At 38.0% G+C, this 22,840-nt stretch overlaps 1 protein-coding gene and 1 long non-coding RNA gene across 2 annotated transcripts in view; one reads left to right on the top strand and one right to left on the bottom strand.

The window, feature by feature from the left end:
• Positions 1 to 22,401, top strand: part of LOC138918548 (uncharacterized) — a 65,279-nt gene extending 42,878 nt beyond the window's left edge. Inside the window, exons 6-7 of the long non-coding RNA XR_011428038.1 lie at positions 9,425 to 9,533; positions 17,687 to 22,401. This is a non-coding gene — a long non-coding RNA (uncharacterized lncRNA). The remainder of the gene's footprint in view (positions 1 to 9,424; positions 9,534 to 17,686) is intronic.
• SLITRK1 (SLIT and NTRK like family member 1) lies at positions 1,509 to 4,265 on the bottom strand. The gene has a single exon (NM_001256907.1). The coding sequence runs from the start codon at positions 4,103 to 4,105 to the stop codon at positions 2,015 to 2,017; it is 2,091 nt and encodes a 696-aa protein (NP_001243836.1). The 5' UTR covers positions 4,106 to 4,265; the 3' UTR covers positions 1,509 to 2,014.
• Positions 22,402 to 22,840: the final 439 nt, after the last annotated feature.

The following is a 22,840-nucleotide window of genomic DNA, read 5'->3' on the forward strand; positions in this document are numbered from 1 at the left end:
GTGGATATGTGGTGGAATGCAGACCCCATCAAAATGTGTAGTTTTGTTTGCTTTTTCTCCCCTGTTGATAAAATAGGCTGCTTAGAAATCCCAGAGGAATATGATTGAGGCCAGAGTTACATTGGCTCATAAACTTCAAACAGTTAAAAGCTCTGCTTGTTAATTACTGGGCCCCAACCAGAAATCCAAATGGTGGGAGAGAAATCCTTCTTAGGATAATGACTGATTTCCATGAAGATGAGTGCTTTAACAAATTTCAATATGCAGTTGCTGGGGCGGGGAGGGTGGGTGGGCACTAATTAGTTTTACCGTTTTCAGCAGATGTTGAATTCAAAACGCCAGCAGCATCTCAAATGCCAGTCATTAGGGCTGTCTTTCATCGAAGGGTGCTGACCAATGAAATCTCCACTCTGTTTAATGAGACCGATCTAGGCAAAGTCAATTAAATCAAATCTCTACTAACATCCTTAATACTGTATCTGCGGTGTGCGCGGCAGCAGTAGCAGCAGCAGGAGGGGGCATTTCCATGTTAATAAAAGGATTCACTGCCGCGTTAGGAGAGGAAAAAAAAGGGGGGGGGGGTGGAGGTAGTGTTGAGGGAAGACCTTACTATACCGGCAGGGGAAGGCTGGAAATGTCCGGGCGGGGAGGGAGGAGGGGGAGGGGCTCTAGGTAAAGGGTGAAAAGCTAAGTAAAACGATTAGAGAAAGAGCCTCAATGTAGATCTAGAAGGCATCCACCCCCAACCTTCCCCCTTCCACCGCAAATCCAATTTACCAGATGCAAATATGAAGCTGGAAAAATGTAAGGACCCAGAGTTGAAAACATTTTCACTTTAATACTGAAAAAATATGCCATTATAAAATCCTCGAATAGAATTAGTAAGTTTCACGTGCTTCCTCGGTTCTCTTTTCCTACTATATAAGTAAGATTTACACCAGCACAAAATTGCTACCATAGGATCGCAGCCTAAGCACTAGAGTGACATTAATTGGTCATGCTTAACTGCCTGAAAATCTTTTTTTTTAAATAATTACACTGATACTATAATAGAAATCATGGGTACTTATTTTACATTCAGATGGAAGGCATTATTGGATATGTATAGAAAAATATTCCCCATCAAAAAAAAAAAAAAAAAAACCTAAAAACTAAAACATCACCATCAAAATAAAAGAACCCAAAACAACCCGTAAAAACTTTGCTCAACAAAATACATTTTTAACTCATAAAATGGACTGATGACTAGCCATGCAAATGTCTTAAATAAAACCTTTACATTTTTTTTTCACAGTAAACGTACGCTCTGAACTGCCTACCGATCACAAATAATGGCGAAATGGCACTTTCTGATTATACTGTATTTTGTTTAGAGAAAGTTTGATACGATGGGACTTATCAGGTAAGAGAGTGGGTGCTGTGAAGTGACGCCGTCTCCAGTCGCCGGGGAGGGCAGCGTCCCTGAAGCGCGTGGATTCCATGCGAGCCATGCAGCACTTTTTGTTTTAGTCAGAAGTCAAAGTTATTTATTTACAATACATTCATGCCTTCGTGCAACTGCCCATCCCTGCGTAGCCAACAGGAAGCCATCACGCCCCCCTGCTCACGGGGCTAATCCACAGGGGAAAAAATAGATATCTATCTCTCTATATAGATGTAGGTATATGTATATATGTATAGGACCGCGGCAGCCATCCCCACCAGCCCCTCTGCCATGGGCAAGGGCACTGTCAGTTCTTTGAGCAGAGCCCCTGCTGGGCTTTTCAAAAGGGGCTCGCAGCAAAGAGCGAGCTGGCTGCGCTCTCCCAGACACAGTCCGCTCTTTGTTTCCAGAAGGGAGCTAAGGGGTCAGACCCTCTCAGTTGAGCGAGTTCAGTTATTTATTTACTTATGTCCATCAAGAGTTGGGGCACGCGGACTTGCATCCGGGCTCCTCTAACCCCTGGCATGCCGGCGGGGGTGGAGGGTGGGGGGCTTCACCTTCCCGCTCCCCTGCTCTACCCGGATTGGGGTCTTAGTCTGAGAGCGAGTGGGAGCCACAGTCATACACTCTGTGGGCCCCATCTGCGTTGTAAGGCCCATTGTGCCAGTAGGAAGAGTCACAGACTGTCTGTAGGGAATTAATTTCGGACGCCGAGGAGTTGGCATCCCTTCTCTTAGACCGCTTTCGGTTCCTCAGGATAAACACGAGCATGCCCACCACGGTGAAGGCGGAGGTGACGAACACCAGCAGCAGTCCCGGGACCAACACGGAGATGGACACCCTGCTGGTGTCTAGGTAGGAGTTGGAGTGCGTCCCGGTCTCCGCCAACCCAGTGCTGTTTTTACTGTGCGAAGTTAACGTGGGCGAGATCCTCGCGTACAGCTGGGGGCAGATCTCGTCATTGGAGAGAAGCATGAAATCTTTCCTAAAGAAGTTCACCGGCGTCTCACACTTGAGGTCGCTCATCAGCACTTCGGAACCCAGGCGTTCTGCCCACTGTTTGAAAGGCACAATAGTGCAGGAGCACTCCCAAGGGTTTCCGTGTAGGTCTATCTGGATGATGGAGGTTAACTGGTCCAGCACCCCTGCCACTGGGAGGTACATGAAGTAATTGTTGTGCAGGCTGAGCTTAGAGAGCGAGACCCCAGCGAACACGTCTACGGGTAGGGACCTCAGTAAGTTGTTGTTGAGAATGAGGATCCTCAGTTTGGGCATGGCATTGAAGGTTCCAGGAAGGATGAGCTGGATCGCATTGTACTCCACGTTCAGATACTCGAGGTTTTGCAGCCCGGCGAATTTCTCCCGGGACAGCGTGTCCAAGTAGTTACTATCCATATACAGCCACCTGAGGTCCAAAAGGTTCTTAAAAGTGTTGTTCTCTACGGTGGCGATGTTATTATTGCCCAGATCCAACAGGATGAGATTCTTGTAATCCACAAAGTGCGATTTTCTGATGCTATGGATCTTGTTATCTCGCAGGAAAAGCTCCTGCACGTTGGAGAGCTTAGGTTTCAAATCAGCCAAGCTGCTCACGTTCCGGTTGTTGCAGTTTATCTTTAAACCCGACCCTGGGATGTGGTCGCAGCTGCAGCCCCCAGGGCAGGGCAAGCCGTTGGCTGGGGGTTTGTTTCTGGCGCTGCCAGTCGCTATCGCTGCCGTGGGTCTGATTTTGATCTGCCAGTTGCCTGGGATCTTTGTACCTCCGTTTGGAGCAGACCCTGGGGTGGCATGGTCCTCTTGTCCATTTGTCTTGAAAGGAGTTGGCAGGGGACCAGGAGCGAAGGTCTCTTCTTGGGCAGGGGGCGCTGGGAGACTAGAATCCACTCTGTTTTTCAAAGGACACAAGTCCTGTTCGGTGGTTTCATTGAGGTCTTTCCCCTGCAGTCTGGTGGGGGCTTCGCAGACCACTCGGCCGATCAGGGCATTTTTGGGAATGTTTTCCAGCCATTCTTTCAGGGAGAGCAGATCACAGGTGCAGTCCCATGGGTTATCCTCTAGCAGGATCTCGGCAATGCCGGGGATTTGCTCCAAGACCTCCTCATAGGGCAGCGTTTTCAGCCTGTTTCCCCGGAGGTCGAGGTGGGTGATGGGCACATACTGGAACACGTTGGCAGGTAGGGTGCTGATGAGGTTGTCATTTAAAATGAGTACCTCCAGCTTGTTCAAGTCCTGGAAGGCCCCCGGGTCTATATCCCGTAATAAATTAAAATCAGCCTGGAGGTATTCCAGATCGTCGAGCCCCAGAAAAGTCTGCTTTCGAAAAGACTTGATCTTGTTGTTGTTGATGTGCAGTCTTTTCACCAGCTGCAGCCCCAGAAAAGCCCCAGGAACGATTTCATGCAAGCCATTGTTTTCCATGTGCAAACTAACCGCATTATAAAAGTTAGCGAACTCATTAGGGAAAAGTCGAGTGAGGGAATTGCCATGCAGAAATAGATGGTAAAACTGGGAAGTCGGGGCGGTGAAACGCTGCAGACTTGTAAAGCCCTTTTTTTCACAGTCTACGTGTAGGTCCCCTTCTATCTCATTGCAAGAACAGATCTTCTCTTTGCAAACATCCCCTGTAACGTTTCCAGCGGCAAAACAAAGAGACGTCTCCAGCAACAGAATCCAAAGCAGCATTTTTAAAGCGAGCAATTCATCCCCGATCTCATCACAAAGTAACAGCGACCATCCTGCTCGCCACAGACACAATTCAAGTTCATTTAGTGCTCCAGCGTCCGAACCCAGGGAAGGAGAAGAAAAGGGTTTGGGGGGGCGGGGGTGGATTCCTTCCTCCCTAACCCCCCCGCACTGCAACAACCCAGGCGCCAGTCAATTAATATATCTACAAACTATCCAGGCACGTAGTGCAAGGCAAGCAAAAAAAAAAAAATAAAAAAAGTAGAAAAAAAAATAATCCCGCTCCCCCTCAACCCCTTAAAAATAACCAAAAAGAAGTTAAATATATACACATAAGTTAGAAAATACACCCTTACAGAATCTCGTATAGTGGTCCTCACTAATCAGGAAGGGAACAATGCTAGTAATTAGAAGCAAGTGCATGTTAGAGAAACAAGCAGAGGGTTTGCAGCGTAGTACAGGCGCACTGCCTGTGCATGGCTGTGCGTCGGACTGACCTTGCCTCTCTGATACAAAGCAGGGTTTTCGGCTTCTGCTGTTGAGGTTGCTGATGGAGTTCTTGCCGTGGCTGCGGGTTGCCCAGAAGGCCCCCAGAGGTGCTGTCCAGTCCCCCCGGTGCTGAAATCACGCCCGCTCGAAGGACTCACGCTGCCGAGCCAATGGCGCTGGAAAATTTCCGCAATCGCTGCGTTTTGTGGCTGTCCATCCTTTTCCTTTCCTCTCCTTTGGTCCTTTTCAGCCTTTTTTCTGGGCGCCAGCTCTCGGTTACTAGCTCTTCTTTTCTTGTTCTCCTTCTCCTTCTCCTGCTCTTTCGGAATTACGTGGATGGGGGCGGAGGGTGGGGGGCGAGTTGTCTGAGGGAGGGACAGAGCGCGAGAACGGGGAGGGGGGGCTAGAAGAGAGTTGCTAAGAAGCTCTGCTCGTTCCAGCCTGGTGCACTCTGAAAGATCTGACACCCTCTGCTGATCTGCAGTAGCAAAAATCCATCTGGTGAGGGAATGCTGAAGGAAAAAAAAAAATCAATCCACGTACAGGGCAAGCGTTAAAAATGTGGGCTTTAAAGGCTGTCGATCCACACAGACGCTTATTTTAAATGGATTATTTAATTCTTTCTGCGTGCTGGAAACTTTACCCTTTCCTTTCCTGAACGACCTCACAGCCCCCACTCGCTCTAGCTTTTGGAAAGGAGTGCTTTTAAATCATTTATTTCCCAATGGCTTGAATAAAATTAGTGTCAGGGTGTCAAGCGAACAGCAATTTGAGGTAATTATACTGCACGCCATTTTCATCGGTGCTTTAAATGCATATCTTCCGTCTCTGCAGTACAGTGTTTTATGCTATTTGCTGTCTTTGAAAGCTTTTTTTGTCTTTTCGCATGGTGAAAGTGGCTATTTGGAACATATATTCACATCAAACATATTTCCTATAATATCATGATTGGGTATGAATTTTTTGCTGCAAGGTATATAATTCAGGTACATGGTTTTCTTTTTTAAACTTGGTATAGAATTTTAGTCAATTTGGTCGCTGAGTGTTAGCTTTCTCTGAAGATATTTCTTGAACGTTATTTAAGTCTGCGAGGTGAAAACACAATGCACACTTGCGTCTTTGATTCCAGACCCGAAAGCTTTCACTGAGAACCGGAAAAGGAGGGAGGGGGCAGGGAGAAATCCCAATACGATTCGTAAGTGCTCTTGAAAACGCACTGGCCGCCTGGCGCGCGCACACCACACACAGACACTCACACACACTCACAAAGTTTCCGCATCTGTTCGGACAAATTTGAAATGCATACAAGTAAATAACCAGTTGCATTTTGAAAGAGAGAGATAGAAATCTTGGGTCTCTGAGGCTCTGTGCGAACCTGATCTGCAGGTAGCGGCCAGTTCTTCGCTGGGTCACTGGTGCTGCTGTAGCACCGGTGCTCAGGCTTTTCCCAGGGAAGGAATCGCCGGGTTCCTCAAACTCAGATGGAGCTTACAAAAACCAAGTTCTACAAACGTCTGGGAGGGGAGAGAACGTGAGAATGCTGCTTCTCGGAAAAGTCAGCTGTTTGGCCGACTTTTCTTATCAGAGTCGAGACCTTTTCCATCAATATATTCTGAAAATTGTGCGCACCATTTTAGGGGTTGGAATTTACAGGGTGTTTTTTTTTTCTTTTCTTTTTTTGTTGTTGCTTGGTCCTTTCTTCAATAGAAGCAGAAATGATTCACTTGCTTCAGTTTCCCTTTTAATTAGGTCTTAAACAAGTTGGACAGCTGTTACAAGGCTGCTAATAATCTGCATAAAAGATCAAATATTCAAGGATGTGTGCATTTTGAAAAGGCTGGGGAGTGAAAAATTTGGGGAAAGGCCTAGGATTGGGGAAATTAAGGAAAATGTAGAGGAGATTTTTTTTTCCAGGTCCAGAACCTAATTCTTGGGGGCGGGGGGGGGGGGGCAGTTTTCATATGTCTATATATTATTTTCATATAATCAATGTTATGTTGTCTTCTGGTGAAATTCATTAGAGGTGGATTATGGTTCAGCTCAGTCTGGAGTGTGTGGAATGTGTGTGTGTGTGTGTGTGTGTATTAGTGTGAGAGAAAGAGACAGAGGGAAAGAGGTTGAGAAGCCTTTTTCAGACAACCTATTACACTTCTAAAACAATTCCCCCTTATTTAACTTAACCCATTACCACATATAGAAAGAGAGAAAAGAGCTTAATCAAAATGAAAACATTTCACTAAAAAAATGCTACGCAGTTGAGAGCTGCAGATGTGGAGGAGGAGTTACACCAAAGGAAAGGATATTTCTGTTTCTTTGTAACAGGACTCAGATCTGAAACTTCTTGGCCTCTGAAGCCATGCTGAGAAAGGAGGGCAGCTCATGCAGTGTCTGTGATTGATAGGGGTAGGCAAGACTCTGAAGGAGAAACAGAAAAATACTGGCTGTTTGGGAAGAAAAATATTGATGGTAATCATCTAAAATCACACTTTTAAACTTAATTGGTTACTTGTTTATTCAACTTACTGAATGAATACTTTATGTGAAGAGACCCAAAGAACATATTTAAGTTGATTTTAAATGAACAGAATTGAGGTAACAAGCAATTGATATTCAGATTTTGTCCCCCTCCCTCACCCATTAAACTCTGTATGTCTCTCTCTCCTGATTGCTTCTTTCCTCTCAAAACACCAATCACAGAAAATTTGCAGTTAGGATTTTCCTATTTAGATATGTTACATATTTTTTCCCCAATTCTACCCTGCTCAAATAGTTTATTATCTCTTCACTCTAAAAGGAGTGTGGTGGAGCGCAGATGAGCAACCCAACCTTGGAAGAAAATATTAAGGTTACATGACCTCTATGAAGATGTTCACTACACAACTGCAAGCAGAGAATAGAGACACATATATAGTTCTATTAAAAAGGCACCCACATATTATGTTAAGTGAAATAAGCCAGATAGAGAAAGACAATCTGTATGACTCCACTCATGTAGAAGTTAAACATGCAGACAAAGAAAACACATTAGTGGTTACCCGGGGAAAGAGGGGTGGGAGTGGGCACAAAGAGTGAAGTGGTGCACCTACAACACTACTGACAAACAATAATGTACAACTGAAATTTCACAACTATCATAATCTCAATAAAAAGTTAAAAAATATTAACCCTAGAAATATAAGCATAAAAAAATGTACCCACATTCATGAGCTAACACAATTCTTTTTAAAGTAATTGTTTTCATAATAAATATATTTCTGAGAAATAAGGCAGTCTAGCAAAGCACTTCCATCCCTCCATAGGCTAACTCTTCAAGTATAACAGTAAATTTTTTCACGGGAAATAAAAAATATATATATGGGAATGTGTGTGATCTAAATGTCTTAAGGGAACATTTCTTAGCATGAACTCATCTTAAAAGGGTTCTACTATATCTATTTGAGCTCAGGTGAACTATTTCAATTGCTTTGCCTCTCATAACAGATGATCTCAGGAGCCAGAGATAAAGGACACTTCAGGTGATGATGAGAATTGATAATATTTGCTCAGGGCTGTAGTTTCATTTCTGGGCTGTGGCCAGAAAGATTTCAATTATACCATTAAAGGTTTGTCTTTTCTTATTCTTCCTCATACAGGTTCATCTTTCAAGTGGCAAAAGCTAGATGTACACAACACAAAATCATTCAGATTAAGAAAAAATTATAAATTATCTGTTTTTCTTGAAAATGGCATCAGATTTCCAGATGTTTCCATATGTGCACTACATATTTAAAATGAAAAAGTAGAATTTATAAAAAACAATAATGCTACCGCATAAAATTGGAGTTCTCTTGCCCAATGAGCATAAACAAGCCAATTAGTTACAGCATTAGCTTTTGGGAAAAGAGATCAGCTTTATTCTGTGAGATCTATCTGCAGGAAGACAGAGGGGCGTGAGTCCGCAGATCTTCTCCTTGATTCAGGATTTGGGGTGAAATTTAAGAGGTTAGGGAGAAAGGGCTGGTACATGGAAACACTGGCAGGAAAGCCTTTAATTGATGGGCTTCACACATTTATGGTGAGGTTCTAAACATTTATGATGAGATTCTAAACATTTACAATTGGATTCTAAACGTTTCTGGCAAGATGGGAAAGGATTTTTTTTTTTTTTTTGCTGAGGAAGATTATCCCTAAGCTAACATCTGTGACAGTCTTCCTCTATTTATATGTGGGTTCACTGCCACAGCATGGCTGAGGAGCAGTGTAGGTCCGTGCCTGGGATCTGAACATGCAAACCCAGGCCTCCAAAGTGGAGCATGCTGAACTTAACCACTGGCAACGGGGTCGGCCCTGGGGAAATAATTTTAACACTGGATCTTCCTGAATGATCAACCCCTCACTTCTGATAAGAGTGTGCTTTTAAGTTCCAGTTGTGCCCCAGTCCTTTGGTGTCACAGGGAGGAGAGTCTTTAGTTCTGTAGCCGTTTCATGTCAAGATTTCTTCTTCTGCACATGCTCTGGCTATGCGACTTTGCAAATTTTCTGAAAGACAATTCTTAATCACTTTGTTGATAAGAGAAGGCATCTGTTTGAACTGGCTCTAAATGAGCCTATGGTTACATTAATTTAATATATTATTATTCTTTATTTAATCCTCACAATAATTTTTAAAAGTATTCAGTTTGGGGTTTTTTTAATAAAAGCAATACTTTTTTATTTAAGAAATATAAAACTTTATATAGAAAGTCTATCTTTAGTCTTCTGTCATCCATACTACTTTTATTCCAGAGAGACCTACTGATAACTTATTGGTGTACCGTATAGTGATTTTGATGTTATTGTCTTATTTTACAGATGTGGAAAGAGAAACTGAGGAATGTTGAGTAATTTACCAGATCGAGTAATATCAGTTGACTTTGCCGAAAATAACAAAGGAACACATTCAGGAGCTAAACTTTTTCTTGTACGTAAGTCCCTATTTGTTTTAAGTATACAATGTTCTAAATAAGTTCTAAATGTTCTAATATGCTTAAGCTTAATTAAGCTCTCTCTGGGGTCAGTTTCCTTATTAGTAAATTAAGTCATTGGATTTTTGGCCTTTTCAAGCTTTTTTTTCTGAATCCAAAACTCTTTAAAAATAATTTCAGAGGGGCTGGCCCCGTGGCCGAGCGGTGAAGTTCGCGCGCTCCGCTGCAGGCGGCCCAGTGTTTCGTTGGTTCGAATCCTGGGCGCAGACATGGCACTGCTCATCAAACCACGCTGAGGCAGCGTCCCACATGCCACAACTAGATGGACACACAACGAAGAATATACAACTATGTACCGGGGGCTTTGGGGAGAAAAAGGAAAAAATAAAATCTTTAAAAAAAAAAAAATAATAATTTCAGAAAAGGCCCAGTGTCTCTTGCCTTCTTAGACTTTTCATATTTGGACTTAAGATGTTTTGTTAGTATATCTGCATATTCACTATGGCTTGAAGCCAAGAATAAATGTAGTAACTACTGTAGAACAGAATTCACTAGTTACAAGTTTAGTCTCCTACCATGGTTTCCTACCTTTCACGAGACAAAGGGGTGGTTGGAATTCTTCCTTCTGTGATAACTATTGTAAACTAAGGGACAAGAACATAAATCAATTACACCTATAAACTATTATGCTAAGAAAGTAAAATTTTCCCCATTTCTTCATTTTCGTTTTTGTAGATTTTAAGTAATGTTCTAGGAATGGAATGCTGAGATAATTACCACATCACATGACTTCTGCAGGCAAAACCATAAAATATTTTTGGAATATCTCTTTTATGGTAAATTGTTTTTCAAAATAACTACTTTTATTTATCATCAAATAAACAGCAAACTAAGTAGAACATATCAAAATACTTTTACACGTTTACTTTGTGCCCTGATGTGTCGTTTTCTCTTGTTTATATCACTTTAAATTTATATTACTTTGCATCATACTTTGGCCATCTTGGGGTAGAACTAATTTTCTCATAAAGTCTCATTTGTTTAATAAAACTCATATGAATCACTATTTTGGACTTTTTGGGGAGACATGTATCAAAAATATAAATTTCTATGTAAGAAAATCCTAATTCATTACTTTTTTAAAATTTAACATAAATGAGGCAACCAAAGGTTTGCCCGGAAAAGGTGCTACTCTTAGGTCTATACTATACTATACTATATTACACCACACCATACCATACCATACAATACTACAATACAATGAGAACATATATTTGTACAATTTTTTATTATATTAGTTGGCACTTATGTAGATACTGCTACAAACTTATTCTACTTTTTCATATGTCTTACAAGATCTTTCAGATAATCACTTATAGAAAAAGAGTTCTGTTTTTGTTTTCTACAAAGTATGTATTATATTTTTAAGATAAAGAAATTCATATTATTTGTATATATTTTGGAGAACATTGAAAACAATAGCAAAACAATTAAAATCCACAGAATCCCAACCCCCAGAAATTTTTATTGTAAACACAAACGCATATATTTTGTAATATGCTTTTTGCACTTAACATTTATTTGTAAAAAATTTCATATTGTAAAACATACACTACTGTATTATATTAGAGGCTGAATTCCGTTGTACAACATAAAATAATTCATTGAGCTAATTCCACGTTGCTGGATGTTTACTTCTCACTAAAATTTTTGCTTTCATAAATAATGCCACAAAGAACAACCTTGTGCATAAATCACTGTGAACATCATTATTTATCATCTTATTATGGATTCCTAGAAGTAGAATTGCCAGGTCAAAGTGTAAGAAAAATATGAAGATGTTTGATTCAAATTGCCAAATTGCATACTCAAAATGTTTGCCAATTTATACTCTACCAGCAGTAGATGAAATTTGCCATTTCTCTAAACCCCTGCCAACACTATTTATTATCATTTAAAATATTTTCCACTCAGCTCAGAACTTTTGAAGTGAAGTCAATGCTGACCCATTTACTTGAGCAAATTCTTTTGAATTTGAAATTATTTATTGAGTACATTGTTGTCTTCTTCATTCCTTCCTGTTCAACTTTTAAGATATATTTTAGCTTAAAATTACTTCTATGAATCCTTTCCAGACCAAACCACCTATGCATCTCACTCTCTTTCACCTTAAAATATTCAGTAGAATAATTAATAAATCATATATTTTTCTTTTTTAAAATTATTTGTTTGAAGCATTGATTCCTCACTAGAATGTAACATTCTTGAGGGCAGAGGTCAAATCCTTTTATCTTTTTATTTCTGTCACATAACAGAGTACTAGGCACATAATACGGTGTGACACGTACACTCCACCAGTGAAATAAGGCAGTATGTGAATCAGTGATAAACTGAGTGGGACAGATCAAAGAGTGAGAAAGCTCAGAGAGAAGATTAATTCACAAACTAGGGACTTGGGAAAGTGATACAGTCTATGAATTATTTAGGTAGACTTTTAGGTTTCATGTTTTCTATGCATTATGTGCACTCGACATATTTTCCCCTGTATTATCATGCATATATTTATGAAATTCTTTTTTCTCCGGAAAATGAGTTCCTAACCTACATTTTGTGTATCCCATAAGAGTTAGTACAGTACCGTGCACCTGGTGAACAATCAATAAATGTGTGTGATGCTAATGGTGGGGACACACTGCAGCTTTTCCAAGAGGAAGTGGGTTGTGAAATTAACTGTTGTGAAGATAAACATTAAAATATGATGAAAATCTGAAGACTGAGTGAGATTATTGATTGGACTTTGAAAATGTGCAAAAGCAAAAATATTACTTATTATTTTGTTAGTTTTTTCAAGACTGTGGAAAATTTTAAAAGAGGCTAAATTGTGTTTATTCCTCCTTTTTCTTTTATTAAAATCTCTTCTTTTTTTTTTAAGTCTTCTCCATGTCCCCTAGTTATGTCATTATATTTTTTATATATATTACTATGTCTTCCTTGGGACTTATTTCAGCTCAAAATTTGTCTATCTTGTGAGTGTTCATATGACGTCAATATGATGCGCTATTTGAGAATGTATTATACCCATATTCTGTTCCAGCAGTTTTCAAGAAAGGAAGGTGTTCAAATCATTTATTTATTCTTGTTTACACATACATGTGCACACAAGCCACATACAAACACTCATACACTGCAAGCATTACATAATATGTCGTATAATACCTACCATATGTGAGACACCAGAATGCAAAAATGTAAGATGGACAATGCCACCACTTGTGTTTTCACTCTTGATTTTTGAATGTACAGTATTTTGATACAGAGGAAGAATTCTCCAAAGGTAGAATCACATGCACTACTGGAGGCCAAGTAAAGAGATGCCCTTAACAGAGGTGGATTTTTTTTGTGATGGCCATTAAATTGCACCCTCCACATGGTTAGTGTCTAATTGGCTGATGAAAAAGGTCAATACCGTCTCTTTTAGATTTCTGCTCAAGCGCTATGTACTAATAACTAATTATGATTTCGATATCATGAAAAATGGAAATCCTATAGAGCATTTTGAATTGCCCAAGGGAAAAGGATTAAAAATTACTTATTAAAGTAGAAAACATGCTATTTTCTAATCAGTTGGAATTGGTAGTTCTTACATTTATGGTAAATATTAGGCTGTGAAAAAGCATTATCTCACATGAGCAGTTGCCTGAAGCAGTGAAAATATCATGGGCTTTGGTATCAAATAAGGAAATCATCCTTCGCTATACATGGTGCTTATGGGGGAATCTTACTCCATTCCTAATATAGATCAATTTCCCACCTTTTAAGTCTTGTTTGGATATAAACCACATCCCTATCATAAAAGATAAAAATATTGGATACCTGTTTTCCCAGATCTTCTTGTGGCTAGGGCAGATCACATGACTTGGCTTGGCCAATTAGACTCACATGGCTGGATTTTGAAATTAGACCTAGTGACGTGGGAAGAGGAATGGAAGGATGACCTCTGGCTGTGGTAGCAATGGGAGTAGTGAGGAGCATCTAGCACAGCTGTGGCAGGAGACTTCTGAACAGGGTCCAGGGCTGAGGATGGAGTTGTTGCAAGCTGTTTTGCCACATTGGCTGTGCCATCCATAGGAGAGAAGTGTTGTGGCACAATTTCAACCGATTCTGATTATGAGGCTACTTTTGTTCCTGTCCATGTACCCAACCTGGTTCTCAGGTCTTTCCAGAGATGCTGGGAACTACCCAGTTTCCTTTCTCTAAATGTCCTTTCTGCTTGAATAAATAAATAAATCTGGCTGATCTGAAATGTGAGTAAGGGGACTGACCACACATTCCATTTTCCCCAGCAGAGTCCTGGTTTACACTGGTTGTTTTAGTAGTCAATACGAGTAACATACAATCTCACTTTCAAAAGTGTCCTAATTCATAAAATAAGTTATACGGTCAACCTAAAGAAAAAATCATTTCTCCCATTAGGAATATGTAAATTAAGATGACATGAATAGTGCATTAACCAGTACATTCTAGGCAGATTTAACAGTAGGATAAAAAACCAAATTTTATGTTTACAGATTCTGATTATGCCTTTTCCTATAACATATACAGACATGAATCATTCATGCTTGCTGCTGTACAATGAACAGATCTCCTGCCCCACAGTAGGTATAAGTCGGGCAGCATTCATGTCTAGGATAAGAATTAAAGGGTATAGCATATTTAAGCTCTCTTGCTGATTATCGTTATTGCTGAAATAAGTGTATATAAGCTTCAACAAGCCGAGTATTAGAACATTAATTAATTAATATTTTAAAGAGAGATTCTAGAAATCAAGGAAGGAAAAGAGAATTAGGAAAGAAAAGATTTCGGTGTAGATTCAGTTAAGCAGCAATTTTTTACACGAAGTTGTAAGGGACTTAAGGGCCTACAAAGGCCTAACGTAATGCAAGCTCTCAGTACAATAGTCAATGACTTTTTGTTAAACAGTGTACGTCTCCAACTTGTTAAAGTCTGCACATGTAGTCTGAGGATTTATTTTTCTATTCTCCTCATCAAAATGTAAGGGGACTCAAGTCAACCTTTGTGTATGGAGCTTCTTAAATGAAGTATTATTTTAGACTGAGTTTTAGATTTGGGAATTATGATGCACAGGATAGTTAGCAATTGAACGTCGCCCCCATCACAGGGTTTATCTCAGAAACTGACCTCACAATGGTGTTATTGAAGGAGTAATTCTCCATGAGGCAGTGAAAGAACCAAGTGATACCTAATGCACCACAGGAACAATTTCTCAGATGAAAATTCCCACCATTCTCCAAAACTCTACCAATGTTTTTTCTAATGCTGGTTTATCAAAGAGAATTGTTCAAGATGGTAGGTAATTTGGGGCTACTTCTGAGACAAAGATGATTCAGTCTTTCAGTATATTGTAGTGAATACACAGCAGAACACAAATTCAGATTTTCTAATCATGTTTGAAAACCCACAGTGTCACTTTGAGGGTGGCATTGAGAAGTAAGGCTTTACAGCCAGTAGATCAGTTCAGTTTTCCCTTTGGTGCTATTCAGTCACATATTCAACCATTCTATCTCCAGGAGCATCCTTGGAGGTAAGCTGAAAGGGTTAGCATAGTAGGCGGCATGGCTTGCATAATTCCCTTGAGAGAATTTTGTTATCATTTCTCGTTTTACTTGTGTCCCTGCAGCTAGGCCAACTAGCTACATTCCTGTTTCTTCTTGGACAAGCACCTCCACTTATTTCTTTGAAAATATAGCATGGTACATGTGCTTATATTAAAAGTACAACGCTTATACTCAGCTCCCAATTATTTCAAACTGGAGCTCATATCTAAATCAGTGATGTATTCTTTTCCTGAAATGTTTTGCTTTGTCCGAAGCCTTTCTTCTTTTCTTTTTAAAAATTGGCAGCTGAGCTAACACCTGTTGCCAATGTTCCTTCTTTTTCTTCTTCTCCCCAAAGCCACCCAGTACATAGTTGTATATTTTAGATCTAGGTCCTTCTGGCTCTGCTCTGTGGGATGCCACCTCAGCACAGCTTGATGAGCTGTGCAAGGTCCGCGCCCAGGATCCAAACTGGCAAAACCCTGGGCCGCTGAAGTGGAGCGCACGAACTTAACCACTCGGCCACAGGGCTGGCCATGTTTCTCCTTTTAATAGTTACCATGAAGCTTACAGTGTGATCTCATATCCAGTAGTTAATTTACATAAGTTAATAAACAAACAAATATATGTACTTATACATATATACACACATATATATAGATGTACATGCATATGTGTGTGCGTATATGTGTTTTCTGAAATGTAGTTTTCTGTCTCAACGGTTGTTTCCCATTAGTATGATTTTTGGAAAAGGGGCTAAATCTTCTTTATTTTCAACTGTTTTTCAGTAAAATTGGGATACTAACATTTTTGAGAACATAAGGTTCTATGTACATAATAATGGACAATTTCTATTCTTTGTCTATGTCTTTATTTATATTCTCTGCCTGCCATATATTTTTTACTTACTCCTCCTCTTTCCAATATGCCACAGCTTGAAATTGTCACCCTATAAAAAAAGTGCATTGACTGGCCTAGAAAATATATCTGCATGGAATATGTCAAATGTAATGAAAACTCTTGAATAATATCTTGTAAAGAAAATTCACTACTTTAATAGCTATGTTAAAAATAATTGTTTTAAATAGATAATAGATTTGCATTCTAAAATTCATATAGTAATTTGCTGTTTTCTTAAATGAGCTTTTTATGTAATATATTTTAATTAAAGGGGGCAAATTTAGCAAAAGTTTATTTTACAGTAACTTTCTAAAATGCCTCTGAACACAGCAACTGAGTTTTACATGTCTTCTAATTGACCTCAGAATGCTTGAATCTAGTTGAATTTAGTTTAATTGGCTAGCTTATTTGTAATGTTTATGAATTTCACTACTTCAAATTGTTTATTTGTTAGCGTACAACCTGCATAAAGCTGTCACTGAGAGATATGGCTACCATAAACTGTAAATATCGTTACTTTGATTTAAATGTTAAGTGGAAACAACAATTAAAACAAATATACAATAGAAAGTTCCTTACACTTTAATGCTTCTCACCTTTAGTACTTTGTTTGAGAAGATATACTATTGTAATATGCCCTTCCACAATTTTTTACTAATTTGAATTTGAAAATATTTTATTAATAATTCTCAAATATTCCACTCTTTCTGAAATTGAAAAGAAATATATTAATTAAACCATAAAATGCTAAAAACCTGTAATTTTGTTCATATTTTTAATCCTTTGTCTACTTCTTCTAAAGTAATCTAAAAATAAGTAGTGATGATAACATATTTGAAATTTTCATAGCTGTTATTGTTTGCAGTTCTCTTACACTGAAAGGACAACAGTAGGAAATTCTCTAGAAGATGATTATTTACTGCAGTATTATTACTATTTTATTTGCTATTTTATCAGTTCAGCTAAGTTTTTCTTTTTCTTGATCAGCTAATTCTAGGTAAACCAAGTTTATGGCTTCAAACTCTAAATGACTGAATTTATACCACTGTTTCCCAAACATTTTATTTTTTTCATAATTACTTTCTACCCCATGAGCCTTTTCAGGCTTTTGTTTTCCTAATCCTCCACCTATGAAATTTTCACAACAGAGATATACTGTCTATCATATATACCCTGTGGCCCTTTGGAGGTCCACAAACCATTGTATTATCTAATATTCTGCCACGCCAAACCAATTTTTTTCCCTTGCGGGTGACGTCATCCTCACTGAAAATGTATGATCTATTCCCACAGATTTTACCACAGGTTTAGTAACGTATTTACAATTCGTGGTATTGTTGAAGGAAGACTTGCTGAAAGAGTCACTACCAGCACATAAAATTTGCCAAGCATTAGGAGATAGCAAGTAACACCTTGTCTCTGAGGTGCTCTTGAAAAATCAAAATCAAATGTCATATCTCAATGGGATGTTTCTAAGGGAAATCAACCAGATGCAAAATCTTGTTTCCATAAATTATAGTTCAGCTCATGGTATTTAAACATCTGCAAACACGTCAGTCAAAAGACATGTTGAAATTGCTCTCCCAAACTATGCGTGAAGAGGAGACATCAATTTCTTTTGTTTTTCATTTTAGGCATATCACAACTAGAATCAGCACACCTGATGCCTCTGGGAAATGCTTGGCTGCCGTGGGCTTCCCCTGCTGTCAGTCTCAGTTGTCCAGTGTCAGGTGTTGTGCGTTTGTCCATCCCGACCACCCTAGAGCCCCACTCCCTCCCTCACCAACGGGATGAAGAAGAGAGGAGGAAAACATTGGAAGAGTAAATAGCCTTGTTTTAAAATCTATTTTCAAATTCCAACCAAATTGAATACAAAACCATGGATAGCAGTAAAATATAAATAGTAAAATATAAATGTAAGTAGTCATAGCTTCTATTTTGCATAGTAAAATAAAAAATGAATAATTATATTATGAATACATATATATCGCCAATATTTAGTGAATGTTCATCAAATCGATTTGCTTTCTATATTTAAAATATTTAAAGACTCAAAAATATAAATGAATTAGAGGTTTTTCTTAATATGGTATGAAGTTTCACTTTGATCCTTGCTTCTGGATCCTTGACATTCTACTCCATTTGAGGTCATGTCATTGCCTTTTCTGAAGCTATGCGGAAGTAGTACACAATTGGCATTGTCTATAACATAAATATCAGATTCTCAGATTTTGATAACAATGGAAACATTTTGCTTCATGAAAATGAAAATACAATGACACAGTACAAAATCAAAGGCAGCTTCACCAAAATTCTAGTTATTCTCCCAGGATAATACATCTATTCAGATTTGAGTTTTCACACATTAGCTACATCTTCCCAGTGGATCTATTATTGAACAAAATAATTGTTTCAGTTCAGTGCCCAGGAAAAGTAAACATACTTCTAATGCACTTTTTAAATTTCCCATGTGTGTATATCAAATATGATAATGTGGAAGAGCTTGCTACTTTCCAAAGTGCCATGAAAATGGGAGCTACTTTGGCTGAAATTTCAACTCCCGGAAAAAAGGGATTGTGTCATGTTTATCTTCGTATTCCCAGCATCTGGCAGAGGGCCTGGCACAGTGCAGCTGCACAGAATTAAGCAATTAATTAATAGCATGTCTGGTTTCGCAAAGGATTTGTGGTAGTTTACTGGAAATATATACAGTAAAATAATAAAATATAGATCTAAATATACTTTTAGGGAGAATACAAATTGGAAAAGGCCATCAGGACCCAACCTGCAGACCATAATATCCTCAGAGCCATTTAAATTTGGTTAAACATTTTCTCCTGAGCATTACGGTGTCCAAAACAAAATGGGTAATAAGATTTTTGCTAGTTTATGAGGGCATTCTTACAGGTAAGGTGTATTTCACATTTGCAAAATTCCTCATGGGATGTCAAACTCAGAATTGCTGTGATGTTTTCTCTTTCCACACTCTGCCATGAGGATAGCATAAAAAAAGTGTGCCTATATGTTATTAATCATCACAGCTCATGCCCTGTCCTTTTATCCAAATATCTCTTACTTTTCAATAGTCTACTTCCATTTATAAATAGGTGCACTGGGTGTGGGATATTTCTTAATATCCTTTAGTGGGTGGCCAAATTCTGAAAGTAAATACTATATTGGAAGTTATTTACAATATGGGGAGGAAACTATGGTTTCCTCAAGAGAACCAAATCTTTTCAGAAATATTGAATTTAAGTGTCTAAATATGTATTTAAGTATTAATTAAGTATTGAATTTAACATATTTTCAATGCAGGTTTTCATATAGAAGACACTGAGTAATGTCAATATTATGGATGACCTAAAATTCTTAGAGTGACTACAGGAATGAGCTTTTAAGGGTGTTCCTACAATATCTTTTGGTGAAACAACACCACTGTACTCAAATAATCTGACAGGGTACCGAGACTGAATAATCTACATAAAAAACTCCTTGATTGTATGGCCTAATCTGTGTTTAAATCTGTAATAGTCTGCAAAGATAAATGGACTCCATATGCTTCATAAACTCCTTCCAAGTAACATTATAGTGTGTCAGTCTGCTTTTTGTAAAAGGTTAAGAAACTTAAAAAAACGCTTGTAACTGTACAGTGAATGATGGTAAATTTGAATTATTTCAAGAACTAGGTGAAAAACACACATGCCAATGCCTTCAAAAATAATACTTTAAAGACAAAATTTATCCTTTTACTTATGTGAAGCAATGTTTTCACGTGGACCATTGTTATTTCTCATTATTCTATATGTTGAAGCATACATATGTATTGATAAATGAGGGGAGCAAGAAGAAAAAGAGAAAGGGAGATTTTCTAATATTAATCAAGTACTGAGTGCCATTATTTCTCTTTTTCTTATAGATTTCAAAATATTTGCATGTCTCAGTAAATTAAAAGGAGGATATGAATAGAAAGGAGAAGGAGCAGTTTTCAATATCAGCCAACTATTGAGCTGTGAAGTATAAAACACTATTAAAGCTAAAGATGGTAAAAAGTTATTAAAAAATGCCAAAAATAATCAAAAGAGGTGGAAAAGCAATTAGATCCCAAAGGATACTAATTAATGCTCAACTATAAAAATACAAGACTCACAATTTACTTTAGTCATCAGCTGTGCGATAATATCTGCCCTGCCCATTTCATGTCTATGCTCTGAGGATTGAGAGGGGTGGGTGCAAAGGAACACTGGAAACTGTAGATCACTGTGTCTTAGTTATCTAGGTGACCATTATTTTACTTGCTTTTTACTTTTCGTAAAATATTTTTAAATTAATAACTATGTGAAGTTGCTAAGTAAAACTCAGATGCATACCTAGAAGCGCCATCGGATTCTCCCAAACGGTGTCGTTCATCATAAAGAATTGATGATTGCTGAAATTATGATGAAGACATCGTGTCTATAGTTAATAGTAAGGTATTGTAAACTTGAAAATTTAAGACGGTAGATCTCACATTAAGTATTTTTATCCACCTAAAAAAGCAAAAAAAAAACCCAAAGGGATACAAAGAAGCTTTTGGAAGTGATGCATATGTTTATTACCCCATTTCTCTGTTTGTGGTGATAGTAATATGATTATATACATATGTCCAAACTCATTAAATTGTATATATTATGTATGGATTTTTATACACTAATTATAACTCAGTAAAGCCATGGGGAAAAACATATTAGAAGAATGTAAAAGCCAAATACAAGACACATTGAAAAGCCTGGAAAATGACGGTTCTTTTTTTATGCTTACTTTCCAATAAATATAAGCATAAACTTAGTAGTAGAATTCATTTGGTATATTTCCATATCTGCTTCATGATAGTCTAGTTTATATTTTAGGCATGTCCTATCTCCTATTATAAATTGTAAACTGTTTGAATTTATGTGTGTATGTATATATATATGTATGCATATATGTGGAATGTATATATATCTTAAATACTAGTGTCAAAATAATATTGCTGGTACAGTGGTGTGGTTGGCAATAAGAAGGCTTCTTCACTAATTGTTCCCTGGAAGTTATACTTTCATATAGGTATATAACTTATTACTATTTACACATGCTACCTCACCCTAAAGACTAGCTCATTGGATAAAGACAACTGATACCATTAGAATAGGATTACAGCGAGAAACTTAAAAACAAGAGAAAAGCCTTAGAATCACAAAAGAGTATCACAAAGGAATACGTTGGCAAAGGCCATCCAAGAATGTTAAGGGGAAGATTGAGCCCTGGAAAGTGTATCCACTTACATCCTTTCATTATGATTTCATGCTCATCAAACCAGATTCTTACCACTATATATCTTCCCCAGACATTGCCTATGGGGAACAAGAATAAACAGACTAGATACTCAAGGCAAATTTTCAAATAAATAGATGAACAACAATTGCAACTTAAAATTAAGTCCTCTGAATACTTTCACTGTATGTTTTTGCTCCTCATTTGGCTGCAAATTACAAACTTCCTTATATCAGACTTATTTCATCTCATATGCTATTTTTCTTTAATGTATAACATACCATGCTTGATTTTCTTGCCTAGGCTATATATACTTTGAAATAGAGCTATGTTTTACACTCACTTATAGCAGGTTCAGAGAAATATTTATTTATTTGTTTGTTTGTTTTTTGAGGAAGATTAGCCCTGAGCTAACATCTGCTGCCAATCCTCCTCTTTTTGCTGAGGAAGACTGGCCCTGAGCTAACATCGTGCCCATCTTCCTCCACTTTATATGTGGAACACCTACCACAGCATGGCTTGCCAAGTGGTGCCATGTCTGCACCCGGGATCTGAACTGGCGAACTCTGGGCTGCCGAAGCAGAACGTGTGCACTTAACCGCTGTGCCACCGGGCCAGGCCCCATTTTTTGATTTCTCATGATAAAAATAAAAACAACATCCAATCTGTAATTCTATGTGTCAAATAAGAGAGAGCATCGCTCATTCATTTTTCCTTCAATGCTTAGACTATAAAACAAATCTGTAATTTCTGAGCTTCAGCATCTAGAAGTGTGTATTTAAGTTTGAAATTATAGCATCAATTAAACATATATGGAAATCACTTTCTAAAACAAAATGTAGGAAGATACCAGGAGAGATGAGACATGCGCTCTGAGCTAATTAGTATTCTGGAATATTTTCAGTTAGAGGGGTGTTTTCCACAAAATGCTTTTACCATTGATGTAATTGGAAGCATAGAGCATCTCACTGAAAAGACTAAAAATTGTAAGATTCCATTTCATGTTTCTAGAGTCATTTCTATTTTTGTCAAAGACTCCAATAAAGCACATTTGAACTCATACAGCTTCCTTCACACCTTCATGCCCATCCCACCCCCCCTTTCTTCACTACTACTGTTTCTATCCTACCAACTTGCTTTTCAGTTAAAGTACGTAACTAAAAAAAACCCACTCACATATACACTGATTTCCTAAGCAATCTTTAAGTCGATAAAATATTCCAGGATTTCTAAATAATATTTACACAGTTTTTCCTTTTTACAGTGCATGAGACAGTTATGTAAATATTTGTTAAAACAATGCAGTATTGACTCGATAAATGATATTGATTCAGCTACTTAACATGTTTATAGTCCATCAAAAACACAGTATTTCTATTTAGCTTTAATATATTGAAATTTTAAAAACATTTAAATCACTTTTCTGAGTCTACCTTCAAGTTAGTCACCAAAAAATGCTATTACATTTACCCATTTGAATATATCACAAAATACATTTT

The sequence above is a fragment of the Equus caballus genome, chromosome 17 (genome assembly GCF_041296265.1).
Source record: "Equus caballus isolate H_3958 breed thoroughbred chromosome 17, TB-T2T, whole genome shotgun sequence".
Taxonomy (NCBI): domain Eukaryota; kingdom Metazoa; phylum Chordata; class Mammalia; order Perissodactyla; family Equidae; genus Equus; species Equus caballus.

What these genes read in the sequence shown, in the direction of transcription:
- SLITRK1 (NM_001256907.1), bottom strand. Translation starts at nt 4,105, where the DNA reads ATGCTGCTTTGGATTCTGTTGCTGGAGACGTCTCTTTGTTTTGCCGCT.